General features: G+C 35.1%; 1 protein-coding gene across 9 annotated transcripts in view; it reads right to left on the bottom strand.

Moving 5' to 3' along the window:
- The window catches only part of LOC121980469 (AP-1 complex subunit gamma-2-like), a 143,693-nt gene that overhangs the window by 105,910 nt on the left and 15,800 nt on the right, over positions 1 to 21,983 (bottom strand). For all 9 annotated transcript variants that reach the window (XR_006111544.1, XM_042532523.1, XM_042532526.1 and 6 more), the window contains 2 exons: positions 13,790 to 14,092; positions 13,547 to 13,688 (listed from right to left, as the gene is read on the bottom strand). Coding sequence is in view for 8 of the 9 variants with exons in the window: in XM_042532524.1 (XP_042388458.1) it covers positions 13,547 to 13,688; positions 13,790 to 14,092 (445 nt within the window). In the remaining variant the exon portion in view is untranslated. The remainder of the gene's footprint in view (positions 1 to 13,546; positions 13,689 to 13,789; positions 14,093 to 21,983) is intronic.

Here is a 21,983-nt window from a genome sequence, read left to right as displayed (position 1 = left end):
AAAATATATGATATAACAATCTAGCAAATAAGAAAACAGAATAAAATATATTGAATTGTTAAAGGTAGGAAAAAACATGTAGAGATTTGGCCAACATTAGATGCATAAAAATGAAAACCAAATTGGTGTTTATTGATGAGTGTTATTTGAGATAAAAAGAATTAATACTCTTTATTGAAGAGTGAAGCATATTTATATACAAACTAGAAATCTATCTTAGAAAATTATAATTAGGTTAATTAACAATCAACTAATTGACAGATATATTAACTATTATATACAGATAATATGGTAACTAATACATACAGATAATGTTCCCCCTCAAATTAGAGCATAGATATTAATCATATCCAACTTGTTACGAAAATAATCAACCCAAACCCTATTTAAAGTATTTGTGAAGATATCCCCTAGTTGTTCTCCGATCTTCACATATCTTATAGAAATCAAGTTTTGTTGAATTTTCTCACGAAAAAAAAGAGAGCAACTTGGTTATCACACCATAGTTTTGCTAGTACTGAAATTTTAAGTCCTACTTCAATCAAAAGTTGATATATCCATATTATCTCACATACAAACTGTGTCATAGCCCTATATTCTGATTCTACACTAGATGGTGAAATAATGTTTTGCTTCTTACTCTTCCATTAGACTAAAACCTATCCAATCTATATCTGAAAAACATTCAATATGAGTATGCTCATGATTTGCATATACGATACCCTATCTGGTGCTCCCTTTAAGTAACACAAAATTTGCTCTAATGCTATCCAATCATGAACGGTTAAAGAAGACAAAAATCGACTGACAACACTAACCGAATATGCAATATCTAGATAAGTCACAATGAGATAATTCAACTTGTGTATATATATACTTATTAGTTACCATATTTATATATATTAGTTACCATAACTGTATATATTAGTTACCATATTATTGGTACAAATTAGTTAATAAATAAATGTTAATTAGGCTAATTTATAAATTAACCTAATTATAATTTCTTAAAATTAAATCCCGTGTTTGTATATAAACATGTCTCACTTTTCAATAAAGGGATATACTTTTTATCTCAACTTTGCATGGTATCAAAGCATTAGAATTGAAATTAGGGTTTGTCGGAGAAATTGCTACTTTTTTCCCAAATCCGCATACGACAAAGACTCTCGCGCCAACGCATCACGCATCCTTCTTCCTCTACCGCCAACATCAACAAAAAGGGCATCGCCGCTTCTGCCATCAAGCCCGAGACAGCGCCTCCTTGTTGGCCAGGACCCCGAAGGACATCCCTCCGGTCAGCCACCTATTTCCGGCCATCACAGCCCTCTTATCTGGGCAGCAGGAAAAGTTGTCGGACAGCAACCTATTTCGCCGGACAGCAACCTGTTTCCAGCCATCACAGCCCTCTCCTACTGATCTTCCAGCAGATGGGCAATAGGAAAAGTTGTCGGACAGCAACATATTTCACCGGGCAGCAACATGTTTCACCAGACAGCAACTGTTTCGCCGAACAGCAACCTCTATTAGCTGCTTCTTCCACTCGCTTGCTCTCTAAAGTCTTTCGTCTCGCTTGCTCTCGGAAGTCTTCCTTTGTTGCTGCCTCACACCGCCGCCTCCGGCCCTAACGCAGCAGAAAGAAAACAGCGAAGTTTTATGTTGATGTTCCCTCTCCAAGCAGCAGCAGCTGCGTCTTCCTTCAGCAGAAATCATATCGGCAGAAATCAGAGAAGTCTTCCTTCCTTCATCTTTTATTTGACTTTCTTTGGGATAAAGCCTCATGATTGAAAATAAGACTTCTTTTGTGACAGATATGGTACTAGTGATGTCTAAAATCACGGACTATAAGCTAAATGGTTTGAACTATTTGGATTGGAGTAAGACAGTTGGTCTTTATCTACGAAGTATTGACAAAAATGGTCATTTGACTGATGACCCTCCTCAAGATAATTCAAAGCAAACATAGCTTAGAAAAGATACTAGCTTGTTCCTTAAAATTCGGAATTGTATTGATGGTGAGGTAATAGGTTTGATTAATCATTGTGAATTTGTTAAAGAATATGAATTACTTGGAATTTCTGTATTATGGGAAAGGAATCTCTCGCATGTATGAGGTGTGTAAAGCATTTTATCGTGTGAAAAAACAAAACAAGATCAACCTCTCATCAGTTATTTTATTGTGTTCAAGAAGACATATAAGGAGCGTAATTTGCTTTTGCCCTTTAGCCCTGATGTGAATGTTCAATAACATCAACAAGAGCACATGGCTATTATGAGCTTCCTTGCTGGCCTATCTCCTGACTTTGAGACTGCTAAGTCATAAGTTCTCTCTAGTTCTGAGGCCTCCTCTTTACAAAATGTATTTCTATCTCAGAGAAAATATGTCCGCGACTTATTTACTGAAATAGGAAAATTGGGGGCAAAGCCTTGTAGTACTCCAATGTCTCAAAACATATGTCTCACAGGAGAAGGGAAACTATTTGAACACCCTGAGAGATATCAGAGGTTGGTTGGGAAGTTAAATTACCTTACCGTAACTCGTCCAGATATTGCATATTCGGTCAGTGTTGTTAGTCAGTTTATGTCATCTCCAATCGTTCATCATGCAACGTTAAAGCAGATTTTGTGTTATTCGAAGGGAGCACCCGGACGGGGTGTCGTATATAAAAATCATGGGCATAGTCGTATTGAATGTTTTTCAAATGCAGATTGGACAGGTTCTAAAATGGATAGAAGATCTACTTTAGGTTATTGTATCTTTGTTGGAGGAAATTTAATCTCATGGACGAGTAAGAAGCAAAATATTGCCGGCACACACGGTATTTACCATTCCATTGGCAGACCGAAATTAGCATAAATTGCGCGACGATTTCTCCATCATGCATGCACGTCAATGATGGCACGCGCGACAGAAAGAATCGGATTCAATTCCTTCTGTCGACAAAAGGAATCGATTCAATTCCTTCTGTCGACAGAAGAAATTGAATCGATTCCTTCCATCGCAATCAATCGATCGCGCCATTTGATTCCTACTATCGTCATGATCGTTTGTATAAAGGAGTTTAGGGGAGGCAGGCACCGATCAACGGCGAGTGACGGCGAGGCGAGCGACGGCGAGGCGAGCGACGGCGAGCGAGGGCATGGCGAGCAGCGGCAAGTGACGGCGACGCGAGGCGAACAACGGCGAATAGCAGCGAGGCGGCGGTGTGTAGCTCTGGACAAGTATTATTTTCCTTATTCACAAACAATGCCAGACACGGGCCTCCGACAATGCCTCGTACACGGGCACATGAACAGGTCGTAAGCGGTGCCAAAGGCGTCACAGGAGGCTTCCGACGCCGTCGGAGGCCTCCCGCATTGCCTTCGGCACCACTGGAAGCTCCTGCGTCACGGGGCGGGGTGCCTCCCGTGTCGCTGGAAGCGTCGCGAGGCACCTTCCTCGGCGTTGAAAGCCTCCCAACGCCTTCTGGGCCTGCCGGAAGCTTTATCTTTCCCGACGCGTTCCGGCCCCGACGAAAGCCTCCCAATGCCGTCTAGCGCTCGCGCCGTGCGGAAGCCCTAAAAACTACAATTTTTTTCTTCCCCAATATAGTAATTAGTTTATTTATATTAAAAAATATTAAATAATTATAATAATTTGGATTAATGTTTTCATATTTTATTATTGTATATTATTTTAAATTCCATTTAAAATTTAAAAAAAAACTAATTTTTGAATAAATTATATTTATATTTTTTAAATTATTCTAATTTTTTTTACCATTTAAAATATATATTATTTAAATTAAAAATTAATTAAATGAATAAATATTTAATTTATACAATTATTATATATAAAATTCTAATGGTAAATACTTTTTTGACATTATAAAATGATGATCATTATTTGAAATGTGTATTACTGTATTATTCTTAATTTTTTATAATGCATACGTAATAGTACCAAAACAACAATTTCATGATCCAGCTTGGAGACACGAACGTCGATTAGAAAACGATTTCATTGGCAATGTTTGCATTGTGATATGATTAGACGTTGTAGTGGAGTCACATGCCTAAAATAACATCTTGCTGGTGGATATCCGGATGTTTTTAATAATCCAAAAGTATCTCAAGAAGTTCGTCGTGCAATGAAAGAGGAACTTGATAGCAAAAAAGCATTAAAGTATAAACAACAACGATAACGTGAACTTGTTGATACCCGAAGCTCTACAGAACCAATCTATGATGAATTTGAAGGTTGTGATAAAGTTCCAAATAATGAAGACCTTTTAGCAGCTCTCAGTACCTCTCCAACTTAATATGACTATGAGCAAAATATGCGACATAAAAGTGTCTTGGCTGGTGCCAGTAGAAGTGGCTCAACTACTGCAGCAACATTAGGAAGGAATGCAAGTGTTCGTATTCCTTCAATACAAGGTGGTGTTAATCATTTTTTTTCCTTCCGTAGGACGAAGACGTGCAGTTGATATTAATGATATTGATCCACTGACATTCCGAGACCAAGTTAACAAGCAGACTAGGATTGATGATGCATATTCAAAAGAGAAAAAGAAATCAATCGATAAAAGTATTGCTAATTTTTTTCATTTCAATCATATTCCCCCTAATGCAACAACACGTACTACCGTAGCATGGTGTCCAACATCCAAAAATCTTATCCTAGTATTCAACCTCCAACTGCATATGAAATTGCCGGTCCATATTTAGATGAACAAGTAGAGCGAATAAAGACTTGGATCCTATCATGCAAGAAGCAATGGAGCATATATGGGGTTACGTTGATATGTGATGGCTGGACAGGACCTACACAGATGAGCATTATCAACTTCTACTATACTACAATAGAAAGGCAATATTTCATAAATCTATTGATGCAACAACAAACTATCATGATGCACCCTACATATATCATTTAATGGATAGTATAACTCAAGAAATAGGTACAGAACATATAATACAGATGATTACAGATAATGGTGTCAACTTTAAGAGGGTTGAAGAGTTATTGGAGCAAAAGTATTAAACATTATTTTAGACATTATACGCAACACACTGTATCGATTTGATGATGGTAAATATCGGTAAGCTCGATATAGTGAAGAATGTAGTGAAAAAAGGTCAATGTTTAACAAAATTCATCTATAATCATCATTAGGTTCATGGATTAATGAGGAAATTTGTTGATGGGGAGATTCTACGACCAGGAGCAACTAGGTTTGCCACTTACTTTCTCCTGTTAAAATCGTTGAATCAGAAAAAATTCGGATTGAAGGTCACGTTCTCTTCTGAAGATTGGGAAGTCTCTCAATATTCTAACACGACCGAAGGTAAGGAGGTACAAAAAATTATTATATCTGTCAAATTTTTGGAATATATCGTAGATATTCTTATAGCAGTAGAACCATTGTACGTTGTTCTACGTAAAGTCGATATGGACAAGAAGCCACAAATGGACAACGTTTACCGCCTAATTCTTGAAGCAAAAGAAGAAATTAAGAGGCGTCAGTCACCAACCAAGTATCAACATTACATTGACATAATCTCTATAAGATAGGACGATCAAATGGGAAAATATATTCATTTGGCCGGTATGTATTTTTTAATGATAAAAATTTTTAATATTGTTATTAATAATTATATATGTTTAATTATTGTAAGTTATTATCTCAATCTGACATATCAATATCGTTATAATCTTAGCACATATGATGATTTATTAGTGACCCTCGAACATGTAATATCAAGATTACATACAAATAGATAATCAATTGGTAAGACTATTAATGAAAGTCGATTATTTCGAGAGGCATATGGTTCTTTTAGCGACCCTATTACAGTGTCATACAAATATCAAATGGATGCAGGTAAATATAGTAAAAATTATTAATAATTATTGTCAACAAATATAAATACTATTTTAATTTTATTCTTATTTATCTTATAGCATCTATTGAGGAAAAACTCCGAGAGACACATTTAAGATGGTATGGACATGTACTTAGACGACCAATAAATGTTCTAGTTAGACGATATGAAATTATGAAAAACATGCATATCAAACGAGAAAGAGGAAGACCAAAAAAAAATTGGTTAGTAACAATAAAACAAGATAAAATTTTATTTAAATATAGATGATGATATAGTAGAAAAAAGAGTCCATGGCGTAAAAGGATTCATACAGCTGGAAAAAGGCTTGGTTGTTGTTGTTGTTGTTTAATTTACAGCTCAGTGGTGGTTATAATATGGAGGATCAGCTCCAAATTTGAAAAAGATTACAGTATGAATTCTCTCACAAACAACGTCTTCAAGTGGTTGTGAAAGAAATTAGTCAACTTTTTCCCTCATTCATACAAAAGTACGAAATCGTTTTTCTTATCGTAACTTGGAGAAGATGGTTTACATTCATTATAATATGCGTCTTCAACTAAGAGCAATAATAGAAGAGAATGAAGAACAAGAGTTTAGTGATGTAGACCCATTTGATATTGGATTTGTCCAAACTGAGAGTGATTCAATGATGAGGCTGAGAAACCATTAATTGATGAAGCAGGAGACCCACCACGGCCATCTCTGTTTCTTACTCAATATATTGAAAAAAAATACAAGCTAGAGGAGATATATGTGAGGAAGAAGATGATAAAGCTTTGGATCAAGAATTTCGATTTTCTAGATCTCGATCTAGACGTTCTCAAATATCCCAACCCCAAACCCAACCAAGGTCCATAGATAAAGGCAAAGGCAAAGCTCCTATAATTTTCACTAAAAAGAAAGAAAAAGGCAAACCTCCTGCTTTTACGAGAAGAGATCAATCGAAAATTAGACAAAATCCACTCGATGCAATTGATGAGCGAGAACATGATGACAGTGACTTCTGACACTGTAGTTCGACGAGAAGTTCGAAATGAGGATAGTGATATTGATAGCGGTGCAAGCACTCATGGAAGTGATGACAGTGGTGATGCATCTAGTGGTAAAAATTATGTTCCCCCTACTCTAGCACCGAAGGACATGTGAGATAGATTACACACATGCAACTCAAGATTATGATCATGGAGCTAGAAGTAGTGTTATTTAATATCAATGTCGATATAAGGGTGACAAACAAAAGAGAGCTCATAATTATCAAGATATGCAGAAGAGTTTAGCTGAGATTGATTCTGCTCAAAGTTCATCATATTCGCAACCTTCTTATTATAACTCTGATGCATCAATGGTGATCCATCATACCAGAGCTCGGGGGCGTATGCTTATCCTTATCATTATATTGTGCCTATACCTGTACCTATTCCGATTTCAGTGGTGCTAGTTCAAATCCAACATCTAGTGATGAATCGAGACACGATGGACATGTGGATAAGTCAATATCAATATTGCATGTCATGGGATGATTATTTAATCTGGGCTAAGCAGTATGTTACAAGAACCATGCTCCCATCTGATTCACGTCACTCCTTTTGGTATTAATAAGGTGACATATTATAATGTATCAATTTTAATTCAAGTTATTGATAGATCAATTTTTTTAAAAAAATTATATTAATTATTTTTTCTGATAATATTAAGTTATTTAATAATGGAGAATTTATATAAAATCAATATACAACTTATTTTTAAATTATACACAATAAAAAACATATTTATCTAATAATTACTATATATAAATGAAAAAATACCGAAACAGTATCGATACGGCACGATATAATACTAAAACCATATTGTTCCAATCTGAGACCGAAACCTCGGCACGGGTCAAGATTTTAAACCTTGGTCATGATCCATGCAGAATATAAGCCATGACACAGTTTGTGTGCTAAATAATATGGATATATCAACTTTTGACTGAAGTAGGATTTAAAATTTCAGTGCCAGCTAAACTGTGGTGTGATAACTAAGCTGCTCTTCATATTGCATTGAATCATGTGTTTCATGAGCGAACCAAGCACGTTGAAATTGATTGTCATTTTGTTCGTAAAAAAATTCAACAAAACTTGATTTCTTCCGGATATGTGAAATTGGAGAACTTGGGGACATATTCATAAAAGATTTAAATGGAGTTCGGATTGATTATCTTTGTAACAAGTTGGATATGATTAATATATATGCTCCAACTTGAGGGAGAATATTATCTATATATATATATATATATATATATTAGTTACCATCACTGTATATATTAGTTATCATATTATTGGTACAAATTAGTTAATAGATAAATATTAATTAGGCTAATTTATAAATTAGCCTAATTATAGTTTTCTAAAATTAGATCTCATGTTTGTATATAAATATTTTTCACTTTTCAATAAAGGGATATACTTATTATCTCAACTTTACAAAACACTACAAAGTTGTGCCCACAATTTCCCTATCTCAATTATAGGTCGAGGACATATTTTCTCTTAAATAGAAATATACCTTTTTTACTCCACATAACTTCAACACCCAACAAATACTTTAGCACTCCAAGTCTTTCATGACACGTAGACGATCTAAACAAAACAAGTGCTACCAAATATCCTAAAATTAACTGGAAACGACTTATTGGGAACAAGGATTTTGCAAGGGATCTCACCATGAAGACCGCATGCAATTAATGAGAAAGCATGTTGTAAAAACTGCATCTGCTCAAAAAGGTCTGAGACATTCATTTGAAATAAAAGGGCTTGTGTAGTTTCAAGAAGATATCTATTTTTATGTTCAACTATATCATTTAGGAATGGAGTATCAACACAAGATGTTTGAAGCATGTCATCCTGACTCGTATAAGATTGGAATAAACTGGACGTCTATTTCTTGGCATTATCACTTCGCAAAGTACGAATGAACGTATTGAACTAAGTTTGAATCTAAGCACAAAAGGCACAAAACAGAGAAAATAACTCAGAACAATTTTTCATTAAATATATCTAAGTTATACGAGAATAATCATCCACAAAAGTAACAAAATACCTAAAACTAAGTATAAACAAAATAGGATAACGACCCCAAATATCAAAATAAACTAATTCAAAAGGAATAGTAGCACATTTATTTACTTTAGGACTCGAACTAAGAGGGAAATGTTTTGCAAACTGACATGACTCACAATCTAATGAAGACATCTTACCATATTGTGGACAAAGTTTTTGAGCAAAGGGAGAGATGGATGTCCCAACCTACAATAAACCTCAAAGGAGAAGTGACACTCGTACCAGCAAAAGAATTTGGGAACGGTGTGTTAAGAATGTAGAGGCCTCTAGACACATGTCCTTTACCAATTATCTTCTTCGTCAAAAGATCTTAAAATAAGCAATTATTAGGGGAAAAAATAAGATGCGACAATTAAGATTACAAGTTAGTTGGAGCAAATTAAGGATAAATTAGGTAAATGTACGATAGAAGACAGAGGATAGAGGAAGCAAAAGGGTAGGATTGATAGTGTCAGACCTCATGAACACAAGATGGAGACCCATCAGCTAAAATAACGGTATGAGTGTTAGTTTCAGACTAAAAAAGTAAAAAAGAGACTATAATTACATGTCATATAACCCGTGGCACCAGAATCAATGACCTATTTGGAGAATGAGGAAAGAAAACATGCATTTTGTTTACCTGAATCAGCAATAGCAATGATAAAGGGAGATGAAGACTCGAGTAATTCCTGATATTTTGAGAACTTGGCAAATTCATATGTAGAGATAAGGACCAACTTATCAAAGGCATCATTAGTAGATGCAAATTGAGCCAAGTGTTTTTGCTGATTGTTATACTGAAGCTTTCTCAAACTTCATATGACCTGGCTTACGACAATAGTTGCACATAATACCACTCGAATTTAGTGTTCGAGTTTTAAAGTTATATGAGTCACCTCGTTTGTTTCCACTATAACTAATTGATCTTCCAGGCACATAATTAGTATTGCAACTCACTAAAGCACGACTAAGCGGAACAGATGCAATGATTTTTGTACGGAGTACACCACTAGATGCATCTGGTAAAGAGGAGACCTCAGAACAAGAGAGAACTTGACTTAGTAGACTCAAAGTCAAAAGATTGGCTAGGAAGCTCATGATAGTCATCTGCTCTCGTTGGCATTGTTGAACCTTCACATCAGAGCCAAAGGGCAGCAGCATAGCATATTAAGCTCCTCGTATGTCTTCTTGAATATCATAAAATAATTGATCAAAGGTTGATCTTGTTTTTTCCACACAGTAAGATACTTTGCAAACCTCATACATGCGGGAGAGATTTCCTTTTCCATAGTACAGAAATTTCAAGTAATCTATTAGTTATTTAACAAATTCACAATGATTGATCAAACTAATTACCTCACTATCAATACAATTCTGAATCTGAAGGAACAAGCGAGCATCCTCTCTAAGTCATGTCTGCTTTGAATCATCTTGAGAGGGGTCATTAATCAAATGACTATCTTTGTCAATACTTCGTAGATAAAGACGAACAATCTTACTCCAATTCAAATAGTTCGAACCATTTAACTTATAATCTATGATTTTAGACTTCACAAGCACCACATCCATCACAATAAAAGGTTTATTTTCAGCAATAAGACTTTATCCCAAAGGAAGTCAAATAAGAGACGAATTTGAAGGAAGATCCAAACAAGCAAGTGCAGACAAACCTACGCATGCTTAGGTGCTACTCACATTAAGGAAAGCAAGGCGACAAGTTCAGGCTAGCGGCAAGGATCGCTAGCGGCCGAGATTGGGCAACGTCGGCCATGCTTCTGATGATGCGTATCGGGAAAGCAGCAATGGAGGTCACCGAGGATAGGGATGACGCGGTGTCCGCTCGATAGCCGAACTATAAGACGATGACATCATGGAAGGAGAGCCAACACCCGGTGCGGCGATGGGTTAGCACAGGGGCAGCCCCGTGCGTTGTGCGTCGGGGAAGGAGGGCGCAGCAGCAACTGATGCAGTGATGAGCAACAACCAACTTCATGCGCGGACAAAGGAGGGAAGGAAAGAGTATCGGCGAGGAGGTTGTGGCCGGCCAATGAAGGCGTGTGCGCGTGGGCGATGATGAGCCGGTAAAACACCACGGAGATAAAAGTAAATAAGAGGTAGAAGAAACGGAGATGGAACCCTAATTTCGTTGTGATACCATGTTATTTGAGATAAAATGAATTGATAATATTTATTAAAAAGTGAAACATCTTTATATGCAAACTAGATATGTATATTAACTAATTTATACAGATAATATGGTAACTAATATATTGAAGAATGAAAATATTGCAAGATTAATTGTACCAAAAGGTGATTACGCTCCCCCCATGCGACCCTCACATCCCGTCCCCAGTTTGTGTGAAGGGAGAAATCACGGGGTCAACTTATAGTCAACCGCCAAGTGACTAGAGGGTGGGAGGAGTTTTTTTTCCCCCGAGGACATGCGCCCGTTGGAAATTAACCCCTTGCCCAATTGTAGCAAAGATATCACCCTCTAGCCAAGTGGGCACCCCGTGAGGATAAAAATTATTGTAAAATCAAGAATCTAGATTGGTGTGTAAAATTAGATTAAATAGAATTCAAAATTTTAAAGAAAATGAAGATCACAAAAATTATGAGAGTCTAATGATGTTCTTTTCAGAGCTTCAATGAGTTTTGTGATTTAAATGAGGTCCCCTTTCGAGTTTCAAAGAGTTTTAGAGATTATGGAAAAAATTCATTGATTATGTTATTCAACAAAATTATGAAAATCGGAAGCTAGTCACAATGTTCAAAATCTCAAGTTATGTGGGAGTTTTAGTGTTTGACTACAATAATAAGATTTTGGTATCATGTCAACATTCTAACTTACTTGGAAGTGGAAGAAGGAAATAAAGAAGAAAAATAAGAGATGGCAATTATATGCCTAAGTTCAAAACTGTCTTATCTAAAATGGTACTATTTTGATATTATGTTGTACAAACATGCTATAAAATTTTAATTCAACTTGCCATATATTAGTATGTAAAAGGATGTCAAGTGTCAGCATAACAAGATACTCATTGGTTTGACACGACGTCAGAGAATATTAAATTTTGATATTTTATCAGAACAATATGTTTCAACCATGTTGCCTGACATGGTACAAAATTTGAAACCATGGCTACTCAATGACGAGATGAAAAATAATACTTTACAAAATAAAAGTGATAAAAAATTTTGTTCTCAAGTACATGAATAATACCATGATGCTTTGGAAAAGATTTATTCATAGGAGAATAAAAGAGGATAAATATTTTCTAAAATAATTTTAGATTTATATCTCCAAGCTCAACTACATATGTCATGACAACCAATGAAAAATATAAAGAAAATTATAATTGAAAAGGAAGATAGAGTTTCCTAAGCAATTATTGTGGTGGATTTTATAGAAAATAAAAATATCTAGTAATTATATTAGAGGTTGTAGAATGTGATATGATTTTCCTATAATTGAAAAATTTTTTAGGCATTAATTTTAAGCCCTCGTTTTACTTCAAGACAAATTCTCTTTATGGTTTATTAGCGTGAAGGGGAGGAGAGAAGTGAAAAGGAGAAGGAGAAGGGAGATATTAGATGGAGATTGAATTCATGAAATTTGTTTACCTTGGTAAAGAAAGGAGGAAGGAGAGGGTCTAAGCCAAACAAAAATTGACTACCTTACTCATGCTTGTACTCTCACCATCCGTGCCTCCTTGTCGTTTGCCCTTTTTACCCAACATTTGTAGCTCACCCTCCATTCAATGTTTATAAGCCAATGCCCATGCTTGTCGCCCTCAATCATCATCATCATTTGGAAATGCTCATTGTCTCACTCATTATAGCCCACTAACTCGCTCATCAACATGGCCAACACCTCAATCATCATAGTTGCTTGCACTTGTTGCTTCTCTCAACGATAAGCACAATTTTGACATTTCAAACATTTGTTGTTGTCCACCTCACTCGATCACATCATCCAATATTGAGAATGATGTTTAGGACCAACAATAACTCAGAAAAAAATCAGCAATAACATCTTTGCCTTTGCATCACTAGTCGAGTTAACCAGAAGAAAAATGTATCGTCCTCATTGGAAGTCATTCCTCTTCACTAAAAGCGTTTTTGTCTGCTAGGGTAAATATTCTTTTTGTGATACCATGCAACCTAAGTTGATATGCATGACAACACTTCACAATCATCCTGATTGTGGCTATTGAAAATTTAAAATCAGAATGGAGCAGTAATGATGTGTTTAGATATAACCAAGTGAGCTTCTTATAAGTCATAACTGCCATTCTTTTGTCCTTTATTATCTAGCAAAGGTTTAAATTTAAAAACATCACCAGTTAATATACATTTTCCATACTCCTTAGAAGGTGTTGCTAACTGCACTGGAATATGACTAGCTAGCCAAACATTACAAACTGAACAGCAAATTTTAATCAAGTGAAGATTCTCATTGACATTAGAAAATAATGATTTAGGAGTTCCAATGTCTATTTCCAGGAACCGTGTAGATCATAAAACATAATTTTTAAGTCACATAGACACATTAAGAAAATGAAAGAAACTTCCCACAAGACAAAAGGTACCTTTTTCTTAATGTTTGGATCTCTACTTAGCAATAATCTTTCTACTTCAGGTGCTAGATCCCTTGCCATTTCCGTGGAACATATATTTCCTAAAGCACAGAGTGCAAGACCCACAATATATTGATTTGAGTGATTAAGATCTCTGCAGAAGAAACACAAAATAAGAGCAAGAATCAAAGTTTCAATTAGAGTGTAGTTAACATCATTTCATAGAATCTTAAGACTGATTAAGTTAATGCATACTGTTTCAAGGAATTCGTGACCAGCATAAGAACTTCTTGTCTTTCATCAAGAAGAAGCATAAGGCCTAGGTAACCAATTCGTTTCTCAGGAAATCCAGCAGAAGCTATCAGCTTCAGACATTCCATTTGACCAAAATGTGTTGGATAACCAAGCATGTGAATGAACATGAGTTTTGCAATGTTTCTGTGCCTGTAACCTTGATCACTTTCACTGATTGCAGAACGGATAGCTGCACATTCTTTTCTTACAACAGCCCTTTCTTCTGCAGCAGTTTTGCAGGCCCGAATGGCTCTAATCATGTCCCTGAAATAAAGTAGAGCACAAAATGCTAAAGAACACAAAATAATTATGCAACGAAGATGAAATCTCATACTATGAACTTTCATATCTACTATTTGAAGCACAATAATTGAGAACAGAGTATTATTAAACATATGAAAATTAGGACTAAAAAATATGTTCATCTATTTAATGTCATATATAGGGAAACATACTTGCCAAAATACTGCAAATGTTGATCCTGATCCTAAACTAAGAAAGATGGATTCCATTGGGCTCTAACAGGTAGCATAAATCCATGTTAACAATCTCATAAATACTGACCTTAATTATTGAATTCAATGGTAGGATAAAATCCACCAGCCCTAAATTAGACCCCACCACGATTCAAAACTGATGGTTCGATGGCTCCTGAGATATCAACCCTTATCCTTAACCATCTAAGATGGTTACGGTTCACAATTCGGAACGGTTCATCACGGTTCAAGATTATTATTATTTTTTAAAATATTTAAAAATTATAAATTTATAAAAAAAAATAAAGAAGGGCTTGCACTTACTTAAGTTGCCTACGCCTATGATTTTAAAAAAGTATCCTGAACCTTAGAAGTATCGCCATTAGTAAGAATTGTTTAAAAAAACAAAAACTCTCCTCTTCTCCTACGATCAGAACTATCGGTCTAACGGTCAAAATTATTTGTACTCATTCCCTCTAGATTTTAAATCATACTAGTATAAAATAAAGGGTTAATTATTTTTCTTATTCCTTTACTCTTCTTTCAACCATTAAAAATAGTGATATAGCAAAAGAAAACTATTGATTAGTTATTAAATAATTAACTAACATATAAAAAATATCAATTTGTTATACCTTAAACGGTTAGGATACTAGGCTCTCCCTCAAGAGACCTGGATTCAAGTCTTAGTAACATACAAATTTTCATCTATATCTCTATATATATATAGTTTCGGTTAATTTGGCCTTTGAATTGTAAGCAGCCCTATTGTGGTTACGGTTCAGGACCAACTAATCGGATCAATGAGTAACCAGCCCGTTGACCTAGGTAAAAAGCCCCGGCCCAGTTACAGACTTGGTTATGAACCCGAGCCCGATTACGAACTCGGACCCGGTTACGAACCCGAGCCCGATTACGAGCCTGGGCTCAGTTACGGGCCGGTTACATGCCCGATACAGGCCTGGGTCATGTTAAGGGCCCGGGTTATGTTACGAGCCCATAACCAGGCCAGATTATCGGGGTACGGGCCCGGCCCATGGGTAGGTCTACCCTAAATAGTGAAAAATCATGATTTGTTTTATCTATCTTATTCCACCATTGTGCTCTATTAAAGGATAAATCACTAATTATATTAAAATCAAATCACTTTTCAAACTGTTAATTATTTTTTTATTTTTTACTCTTCTTTCAACTATTAAAAATAGTGATATAGCAAAAGAAAACTATTGATTAGTTATTAAATAATTAACTAACATGAAAAAATGTCAATTTGTTATAGCCTACAAGGTTAGGATACTAGGCTCTCCTTCAAGAGAACTGGATTCAAGTCTTGGTAACATCATTCTCTTTAACAAATTTTCATATATATATATATATATATATATATATATATATATATATATAATGTTGAACCGTTGGTTCAAATCGGCGATTACAGTTAATTGGGCCTTTGAATTGTAACCGGCCCGGCTGTGGTTACAGTTCAGGATCAGCTAACCAGATCAATGGGTAAGCGGCATATTGACCCGGTTACGAGCCTGGGTCCGGTTAAGGATAGGGGGTAGTTACATGTCCAGTTATGACTTAGCCCGTGCCCTAAATAGTGAGGAATCATGATTTGTTTTATGGATCTTATTCCACCATTGTGCTCTATTAAAGGCTAAATCACTAATTATATTAAAATCAAATCACTTTTTATTATGTTAACTAGAGTTTTTTATCTCTACTAACAGACTGAACTTAAATTATTCAAATAATTTGATTATAAATACATAGCCATCTTTGGACATGTCCATATAAGCCCAATCTATTTTGTCTCATTATATAATTTGTTGAAGCAACAGTTAGTTGCTTCCAAATGTCAGTATTTCTTTATTTTATCTACCCATACATCCGTCGTAGTATTCCCATCACTACTATATTAACTTGTACACTTTGATCCATAAAATTTGGTGAATCTCTATCGGATTTTTTTGTCTATATATTTTCCAATAACCCAACACTTTGATCCACACAATATGACAGAATTGTACTACAATATAAGACTTTAAGCCTAAGAGGTGGACAAAGGCTTAAGTTAGATCGTGTGTTGAGCTTTTAGGGTTTTAGTGTGTTGATGCCAAGTGTGTGGAGGGCACATGGATGAAAATGTTGCATGTGCAATATTGAAAGTTCCAAGCAGATCAAGTACAAGTTACACTAAGTGAAGCTAGACCGGATGCTTGGTAGATAAGGAAACCCCAAAAGAAAGCCTGCTCAGCAACATGGATTGTAATATACCACAAATATATATAAAGATTAAATAAAATTTGATCTAATGAAATTTATTGATGAAAATAAGGATAAGATAATTAATAATAAATAAAGAAAATAAATATAAAAGAACATATGTGAATTTTAGAAATTTATTGGGATTTTTATAGATTTTAAATAAATTCATTAAAGATATTTTTATGGGGATAAATTGGTTGAGTTTTGAAAAAAAAAACTGCTTAGAATATCTATTTAAGTGGGAATTGATTGAATATAAAACCTAAGTTTTTTTAACAAAACCTAAGTCCTTCTGTCGTTTCTTCCCTACGCTCGCAACGCTGCACTCATTGCCCACATCCAACCCCGTGGTCAGTCGAATCTCCACAGCCATTGACACGTTGTCTCCATGGCCACCACTCTTCCCTTCCCTTCCCCATCGCAGGCATCGATCGCCTGTCCATGCAACAACGCTCACCAACTGTCATTGCCACGCGCACCTTTGCCACACCCCACTGCGGCTACGACTTTGCCGCCACCGTTGCTCGCCGAAGGTTGTTCCGTCCTTCTCTTGGCTGTACAACGCTACCACCAAGTTGTCGAGAACCGTTGTTTTCCTCATCCACACACCACAGCCACAACCACTGACGGCTGTAGAAGGAGAAATGGGCTGCTACTAAGAATCCCCGCCGCCATCGACCATCGTGGCTACCCTGACTCAGTGCCACCATCATCGTCGGGAATCGTCGCCGAAGAAGAGAAAGAGAAAGAGGGTCGGGAGAGGTAACCATGATAATCGGGATTATTAGTTTCAAAGTAATTAATATATGATTATATTAGTTAATTATTAGATTGCTTATTTAATCGAATTAAGTGAAGATTTAATGTTGATTAATTGATTAGTTGAACATTAGGGTCGGGTCGGATTCTATATCCTCCGTCCCCATATCCATCGGGTATAGGATCTCCGATGGGTATACTCATACCCATTAAATGATCGGATATCTTCTATAGTTATAATTTTTCTTCTTTCTATCCAACTATTATCATTCAACAAAAATATATTAAAATTAGCAACCTATTAAAAATATATATATAATTAAAAAAATATATTAAACATCTATATAGTCTCCTCCTAATATCAACAAAAATAGTAAGTTGATTTTGGAAAAAAAAAAATTTCTTTAATATATGTATATATATTATTTAATCGGGTATTCGAGTCGGGTATCGGGTATTGATAGTCCCTCCATACCCTCCTCCATTCGGGTCGGATGTCGGATCCTCCATCAGGTTCGGGTGAAATCGCCATCTCTATTGAACATGTTTAATAGGTTAACCGATTTGAAGGGAATAATCAGAAGATTAACTTAATTTACCCGAGAGTTAAATTAAGGTTGATTAAGCGATAAACTTTTGAGAATTAATTTGTAAGTGAGATTAATTAAAGTTTACTTAATTGATCAGATTATACAAATTGATGAATTAATATAGATTGGTAAATTAATCAATTAATAATTTGATTAAGTGATTAGATTGATTAATAGGTGGATTAAGAAAGTTTGACGGTTAAAAAAAAAAGAGAAAAATAAATGAATAGTTTACGTAGACTATTCATGATTATTAGGATTGTTCTAGTACTTAGTTTTGCTTCGTATCCTGTACTTGTAGAATTCAAGCTCGTGGCAAAATCTTTGACCAAAAGACGGTTAAGACTTTCACAGTTGAGGTGGATAGTTCTTGCTTGTTCTTTTTAAATCTTTGATCTTAGTGCATGATTATATCTGCTTCTATATTAATCAAGTAGTATTACTTGCTTATCCTAAGTCCACTCTAGTTATTTCTTGAGTTGATATTTAGTTGCTTGTACTTAGTTTGATCTATTTGATATCCATACCGTTTCGTTGTTATCCATGCTATTTATTGCTATTTATACTTGTGCCTTTATGTAGTCATACCATAGTATAGGATATCGAGTATCAAAGTAAACCCTTGTTTGTTATTTAGGCTCATGTCTATACGTTAGTAAGACCATACCGTAATATAGGATATTGAGTATACTACTAGGCTCTTGTTTACTATTTAGGCTCATGCTTATATGTTAGGGAGGTCAGATCATAGGATAGCTTGTAGAGCATTATCCTTGGATGGATTGTTATTGCTTATCTTGTTATTATGGCTTTGCATACGTATATACCCTGTCTACCTACAGGACCATCCAAGGTAGAGTATTTCTCCTGCAGTCATAGTTGAGGAGCTGGATAGCTACTTCATCCTATCATATCACAGGACCATCCGTGATAGAGCATTTCTCCTGCGGATAGTAACTAGTTGTATACCCTGACTGCTCATGAGACCAAAGAGTCCATACTTGTTATATGTTTGTTATCACATTTGTATACTACTTGTTCATTGTTTTATTATATACATCCTATTTATGTCTAAGTCATTTATCTCGCAGATAGTGATTGTTACACCCTGGGCTATCAACAAGATCATTCATGGTAGAGCATTTCTCCCGCAACCCGTAGCTAGATAGCTACTACTTGTCTGCCCACGAGACCATTAATGGTAGAGTGTTTCTCCCGCAGACAGGGATTGCCCACAAGACCATTCGTGGTAGAGCGTTTCTCCTGCAATCCAAAGCTAAATAATTATGTCTTGGTCATTTGTACTTTTTATGGTAGAGCAATTCTCCCATGTATGATGATTTATTTCTATTATTTGCATTTGTACATGCTTATGATATACGGTATCCACATTGATCATTACCTATCATTGCTCATTGTATTATACACGCTAAGCAAGTTGATCATTACCTATCATTATACATGCCTATGATATTATTGTTATGTTTTGTTAGCAGATGATTATACTATTATTCTTACTTTTGTAATAAGTATTATTGTCTAAGATTGCATCCCTTTGATCTCCTTATAGTGGGTATCATGTACTCTCTTCTTATACCCACCGAGTATTTTGTACTCACTACCCTTTATTTTTATTTTTATATTTTACCTCAGAGCCCCTACTGTCAGTCCCACTTGAGTTCGGATTTCTGTTTGAGTTGTTTTATTTTTTTTGTTCCACTGCCACTGTTTATTTTTTTCTTTCCCTCATCGAATCGATAAGATTTTGTTATGATTGTATAACTGTTATCTTGTATAGATTAGTATGTTCACATGTTCATGCATACATATATTATCATATGCATTGTAGTAACTTAGTGGTTCTTTTATATTGTATTGCTATTTGTGTTGGTTTTAATTGGTTTGGTACCAATTATTTCTTGAATTATCACTAAAGGATACCATCCGATTTGGCGAACAAATATACCCTCGGAGCATGACAATTTATTAGTATATGGTTTGATGTCGATTATAGGGTTTGTGTTTGGGGATTACCATCTCGTTTTGATTTGCGGTTTTCTGATTTTGGGACGCCAGGCAAGCCGAAGGACATCTCTAAACGATAAGAAAGTGGTATGTCTTTAGTTGTTTCTATACCTTTCTATTATTGTTAGGTACTAGTGTAATTGTGGTTGTCATAAGAATTGATACTTAGTGAAATAGTTCATACTCGTGATCGTGGTCGAGGTTGATCAGTAGACACTGCGGGACCCAACCTCTGACGTTGAGAACCTAGATTCTTCTAAAGCACCGACTAATGTCAAGTCAGAAAGCACGGGTCAAAACTGTCAACTACCTATTGGAGATCAAGGAGCACAGTCTCAGAAAATACCAACAACAATACCCGCCCTCACCACTACCCTTGGGTAATGGACAGGACACGTATGCCAATATTATACTAATCAATAAATGATTGATGCATCCTATTCTACTAGGATTTTGACCATGGAACGCTCGTACCTGGTTAAATAACCTATAAGGTACATTCAAATATATGACCCAATGAGAGGGAAAAGGTGGAACTAGCTGCTTAATACTTACAAAATCCTATGCCAAATTAAGAGAATGATGAAATGAAATATGGAGGCATAGAGCTTCAACTCCACCTTTATAAGTTGCATAATTAATTATAGTTTAGAATTTTGGCTCCATCCTTTAAGAGTTGTGTGATTATGTATAGAGCAGTTGGTTTCGTACACAAAGATGACTCTTGAGTTTTTCCGCGAGTTCATGGGCTTCGGCCATTTGAGATGATGTTTCCTCACAGGTGGAATTTGTATGTGAGGCGCCTCGTATGATGGATTGCGGTTGTTCATCCGATTTTTATGTGAGACACTTCCGGATGGATTACGAATCGTTCACCCTATATATGTGTTTGTATATGTGCACTCACATGATGTAGTTCGTATTGGAAGGATTGCAGGTCGTTCACTCCTTGTATGTACGATACATCACCTTTGGATGGATTGTGGGTCGTTCATCCTATCTATGTATGTATATATGCATACTGCATTTCCGTTATGAGTGGATTGCGGCAGTGAATGAAATCTCGAGCCGTGCCACCCAAAACGGGCGATTTTTACCGTTCTAACGTGGGGCTGGCACCGGCACCGTATGCACAACAATTTTGCGTGCGTCATTGTGTGCGTCACGCGCAACAAAAGGAAGAAGAAGAAAGAAGAAGGAAGAAAAAAGAAATCAATTTGGGGGATGAAGACCTACCTTGAATCATCGGTGAAAGAATAACTTGGCGAGGCGGCGAGGCGATGGCGAGGCGGCGAGACGGCGAGGTCGAGGCGGCGAGACGGCGAGGTGGCTGCAATGGGGCAACAACTGAGGTGAGGCGGCGAGTGAAAAAAATCACGATGGGAGACGGAATCGTGAGGTTGAGAAAAAAATTAGGATTTATTAAAACTTTTAAATAAAACTATTATATTTTATACATGATTTCTAATTAATTATTAAATAAATTATAATTATATATTATATAAAATAATAATTAATTAAAGAAACGGTTAATTAATTGATATAATTATAATATATAATTTTATATTTTTATTATTTTTATTAAAATTATAAAAAAAATTGAAGTTAAAAATAGAAAATTTAAAGTAATTTTAAAAACAAACTTTAAATTTTTTTATAAATTTAAAATAGATTATAATTTTATAAAAATATTTAAAATAATTTTGAAATTTTATAATAATTTTAAAATTTTATAAATAATTCTAAAAAAATTAAAATATATATAAATCTTTTAAATAAATTTGATTTTAAATTTAATATAAGCTATATATATAATATGTATATTATTTAGAATATTTATAAACTATAATTATATAATTATTATATATATTATGATTTTTTGTTAATTTATATAATTATTATAGATAATAATTTTTTTATCTCAGAATCAATTTGAAATTTAAAATTTGAAATAATAAATATTATTATACCTATCTACTCTATTTTTAGATTCTTGACTCCTAAGCATATAAAATACATTTTTATTAATATGAA

This window comes from Zingiber officinale, chromosome 5A (assembly GCF_018446385.1).
Source record: "Zingiber officinale cultivar Zhangliang chromosome 5A, Zo_v1.1, whole genome shotgun sequence".
Classification (NCBI taxonomy): domain Eukaryota; kingdom Viridiplantae; phylum Streptophyta; class Magnoliopsida; order Zingiberales; family Zingiberaceae; genus Zingiber; species Zingiber officinale.
The sequence above is the reverse complement of the archived record's forward strand: the minus strand, read 5'-3'. Positions and strand labels throughout refer to the sequence as shown.